General features: G+C 46.3%; 1 protein-coding gene across 1 annotated transcript in view; it reads right to left on the bottom strand.

The window, feature by feature from the left end:
* The window catches only part of SMURF2 (SMAD specific E3 ubiquitin protein ligase 2), a 122,703-nt gene extending 118,613 nt beyond the window's left edge, over positions 1–4,090 (bottom strand). Inside the window, exon 1 of the mRNA XM_059380793.1 lies at positions 4,007–4,090. Coding sequence (XP_059236776.1) covers positions 4,007–4,058 — 52 coding nt within the window. The 5' untranslated portion in view covers positions 4,059–4,090. The remainder of the gene's footprint in view (positions 1–4,006) is intronic.
* Positions 4,091–4,757: the final 667 nt, after the last annotated feature.

The raw sequence follows: 4,757 nt of genomic DNA, 5'->3' as shown, positions 1-4,757 counted from the left end.
AGAGAGAGAGAGAGGAGGAAGCAGGCTCCCTGCGGAGCAGAGAGCCCGATGCGGGGCTCAATCCCAGGACCCTGAGATCATGACCTGAGCCGAAGGAAGCGGCTTAACCCACTGAGCCACCCAGGCGCCCCAAAAGTCTTCAAAATCTTTAACAGACATCAAAAATGTCTACAATAAAAATCCTCTGTGCCTAAAGTGTGGCCTTTTGTTTACCTTGAAAATTGGTTTTATGCTAAATATGCTAAATGGTAAGGAAAATAAGTGACATGGTAGTATATAATAGTTACAGTTCAACCAACAGGAAAAAAAAGTAAAATCCATGATTAACACACACACACACACACATCCTTTACTCACCAATGAAAACCAAACTACATGAAGAACCTAACCAGGTTCCCCTGCATGTCTGAATGTTACAAGAGAAGAGGCAAAACAAAAGGAAGGGGCTTAAGCCACATTAGCTTCCTCCTCAAAACCAAAAAAAAAACCAAGAAAATAAAATGAATTGGGGACATTCAAATCACTAATGCCCCTACTTATAAACCTGTGAGATATAATCAAGTTGTAATTTTTCAAGCTTTGAATCAATAAGATATGTAGTAAAACATCACTAAGGTAACCAGCATATCTAAAGTGGGACTTTTTAAGTCAATTTTCCTTTAGCTTTAGACAAGGTTAATCTCATTACTGCCAAAGAGTTTTATAAATAAATAATATGAGGAACAGCATACAAAAATGTCGAGGTTACGAAAAGATCTGCAATAAATCTTCTGGAGAAGTAATCAGTTATTTCTCCATATCTAAGGAATTTAAATATCAGAAATCATACTAAACAACTTTTTCAAATCTTTGGCTTTTAAAAACAATAATGATATAAAAAATTACCCCATTTTTTTATTGTAACCAAATACAAAGAATATTTTCTATCCAAAGCATTGTAAGAAGTCTGTATCAGATATTCATAAGTATAATGTATACAAAGTTTATAAATAGCAGTTGAAATTGATAGCTTTACCCTACAGCCTATTTTAATGGTTAAGTGTTAATGTGTCATAAGACAATCAAAGTACCTGATGGACCAAGTCAGATTTTAACACCAATGGCCTGAGGAATCTCAAATGTGGGATTAAATTAACCCTGCCTCCTTAGCATTAAAAATACCAAGCAGTTCAACAGGTGATTGTGGGCTAAGGAATATGTGGAAAAGCCTAATATCTGCTGTGGGAAGAGACCTCATGGCTCAAATATTTCTTCTTCAGTATGTGTGTATGAGTGGGTGTGTGTGTGTGTGTGCATTTGCGCACAGGTACACGTGTGCGATCATGCAAGAATTATTTATACCTTTCAGTAAGGGGGCAACTCTATGTTAAAGATATAACTGAGTACAGTTCATAAAGCACCATGGAATCAAAGACACTCTATAAACTTAAAATATTAGTATGGTGCCAACTTAAAGCAAAGAACACTAATTTTAAAGCTTCTTACAGCCCAAGTGTATTATAAACCAAATAAAAATTCACTGTGGGATGTGCCTTTTTTTTTTTTAAGTGATTTTCCTCTATTATGGAACCCGGATCTAAATGAACTGTTAAACACTTAGTCTAAAGGTATGCCAAACATTTCTTAAGGTCTTAACAAAGAATCAACTTTTTTTTTTTTTTTTTTTAAACAAAACGAGGCCTAGGTTAAATATTTTATTTGGCTTCTCAAGATGGACTGAAAAGTTGGGCACCAGCTCCAGACCAATTCCTGGACGCACATCAAACACAGCCCTGTCATTTATCCAGTCAGTCAAAACAATCTTTTCCATCTAACCCTTTAATGTTTATGTCCTAAAAAGCTGCTAATTGAATCCAGCTCTTGAAATCTATTTGTTAAAATCTATACCATCTAATTTGTAAATGGACAAAAATGAAAAAATATAAGTTACTTTCCTGGCAAAAGAGAATAGAAGCCACCAAATGTAACCAAAAAGGAGAGGGCAATGTTTTTTAATATCTGAATAGTTTTTTTAAAAAAATATGACAGAGACAAATACCCAGTGGTTTTAAAAAATTGAGAGTACCTCAAACTGTTTTTACAATTAAGGGGACAAAGTGTATTTAATATTCCTCAGAAAAATCTAAAAATACAAAACTCACTCTATAAATTTAGTCCAGTGTTCCCTCTCCCCAGTCCCCAAAAAGAAGTGTCATCTTTTCTCCTAAGTTTACTCATCAATTTTTATAATGTATCATAGGATGTAAGGAAACCACAAATAAACACTTTAAGACCTACTGAGTCACACTAAAAACTTCAAATTCGTTGTATCTGCAAAAAAAAAAAAAACAAAAATATTTATTTTCTCATTACGCACAGAGCCTAGAAGGAAGTAAATGGCCAAAAGCCTATTTCTGATGCTTTTTGCACACCTGGAATCACAGATTCCTTCCATGATCACTGCCACAGAACTGATTGCTGAGAGGAACATCAGTAGATAATTCTAAAGTAACAAAGATCCCTTATAAAGGTTCTGTAGGAAAACAAGGAAACTGAATGGGGGCCATGTTGTTGGGGGGGTCCCCAATCCTGGTTTTCCATTAAGAACCACTCAGTTCATAATTTCTGCTATTTTCCCCAAAGAGTATTCCCCAGTTAAAACTGTCAAAAAAGTCATATTTTTAAAATCACAGCCAATTTATAATCAGGCTAATTTTTCAAATACCAAATTCACTGCAAGTTTTTATCTCTAAAGTTCAGCCAGTGGACTGGGATGTGACACACAAGCATTCAATTACGAAATTAGTCCATATAAATCTCATCGTCTAGTGTAAACATAATCACAGTTTATTCTCACACGCGCGTGTGCACACAGATACACAGAGAACCTCTAAGGAAAATCATCTTTCTCACCATACACCCCAACAACGACTTGGATAATTTAATAGTGAACGGTGACACTAGAATAACTACAGTGATTTCAACTCCACTTTTCAAACCAAAAACAATCTGTCCTTAAAATAAAATGTCCTCAAAACGACCATGTGAGAATATCAAACGTGACACTGTGAAAGCAAAATGTACCTGTAATGTTAAAGATTTAATGCACTTGGATTCATAAACACTTTGTAAGACAGGAGCCTTCTCCCTAGCAACTCCTCCATACATTCTTTTCCATTTAGAAAGGAGGTGAGAGAAAACTTCGCTTGCAAGTTGGTATGAGCACATACTTAGAAATGTACCAAAAAAAAAAAAAAAAAGCGTTCTTAAAGCAGGTCTAGAGTAAGAAGTGAGACACAAGTTCTGCGGCCTACAAGGAACAACCCCAAACATGCTACCCTACAATCAAACACTTCCAAAACACAGAGTGTACAATAAGCCGGAGTCGTCGGACCAGGAGGAGGACACACCGGAAAAATCCACCCCGGTCTCCTCCCCTCCCGAAGACAAGCGTTTCAGGTGTGTGGCACCGGCTGCTGTGGCTGGCGGCCGAGAATGAAGGTTTTTGCACGCGGGCATAAGTGGGCGAACAAGTTAACAAGCCGGGAACACACACACACACACACACACACACACACACACACACACCCTCCCGTTAAGCGCTCCATCTTTAAGGAGTGTTTACTGCGCGCAGTCAGCGGTCGGATTCAGTAATCCCCGCCGCAGGAGCTCTTCATCTCCTCGAAGACCCCACCTGGGCAGCAGCCCAGGGGCCGCTCCCCGAGGCCCCGGAGTGAGTCGTGCTCCTGGCCAAGGCTTTCCGACCTCAAATCCGCCTGCGAGTCCAACCGGGGCAGCCCTCCCCGCAACAAAAGACCCCCGAGACACCGTCGGCTTTTTCAAGAATTTCCCAACAAGGGCGAGTGGTTTTGCCATTACTCCCGCCCCCGCTGAACTAGGCCTTCCCACGTCCCCGACCCCTACCTCACCATTGATCCCGACCCTGGCCCTTCCCAAGGCCACAGGCACCCCCTCCAGCTCGCCCACCTCGCGGCTGCCCCAGCCCACCTCCCAACGCCCCCCTCACCTGTCAGGCGCAGCTTGACGGGCCCGTTCCTCCGGCCCCCGGGGTTAGACATGTCCCCGGCGGCGGGGGCGGCAGCGGCGGCGGCGGCGGCGGCGGCGGGGCTGCGGCCGCGGCGCGGGGCCCGGGGCCGGCGGGCGGGCGGGGCGAGGGCGAGGGCGAAGCGCGGCGGAGTCACCACAGCGGCCGGGGCTGGGGCCCGAGCAGCCGGCGCCGCGGCCGCCACGGCCGGAGGGTCCCGGATGTGCCGAGCGTCGTCGCCATGAGCCGCGGAGGGAGCGGGACGCCGAGCTCCCCCCTCCTCCTACTTCTCCTTCCTCGGCCCGGGCCGCACAACAAAGCGGCAGCCGCGGCCGACCGCGCCGCCTCCGCCCGCGCCCGCGCCCCCGCCGCCCGCACGCAGCAGCCTCCGCCTTTCCCTCCTCTCGGCTCGACGAGGCCCAGGAACCCACGGCGCTGGTCGGCCAAGGCGGGCGGTGCTCGGCGGCGCCGGAGCAGGACTCGGGGCTCGGCCGCTTCCTCCTCCACCCGCCCTCTTGTCTGAGGGAACCGGGTCCTGGGGCCGCCGCCGCCACTCGTCGGCTCCGGGGGGCGGGGAGGAGACGGGAGGCGGGGCCGGCGGGGCGGGGCTTGGGCGGGCGGGCGCGCGCCAGCGCGCGCGCGCAGGGTTCCCGGGTCGCGGGGGCGCGAGGCGCGGGGCCCGGGCTGGCCTGGACGCTGGCGATGAAGCAGGGGAGGTTCGCTGCAGCCGAGG

This window comes from Mustela nigripes, chromosome 16 (assembly GCF_022355385.1).
Source record: "Mustela nigripes isolate SB6536 chromosome 16, MUSNIG.SB6536, whole genome shotgun sequence".
Lineage (NCBI taxonomy): Eukaryota > Metazoa > Chordata > Mammalia > Carnivora > Mustelidae > Mustela > Mustela nigripes.
This window is presented reverse-complemented; position numbering and strand designations above follow the sequence as displayed.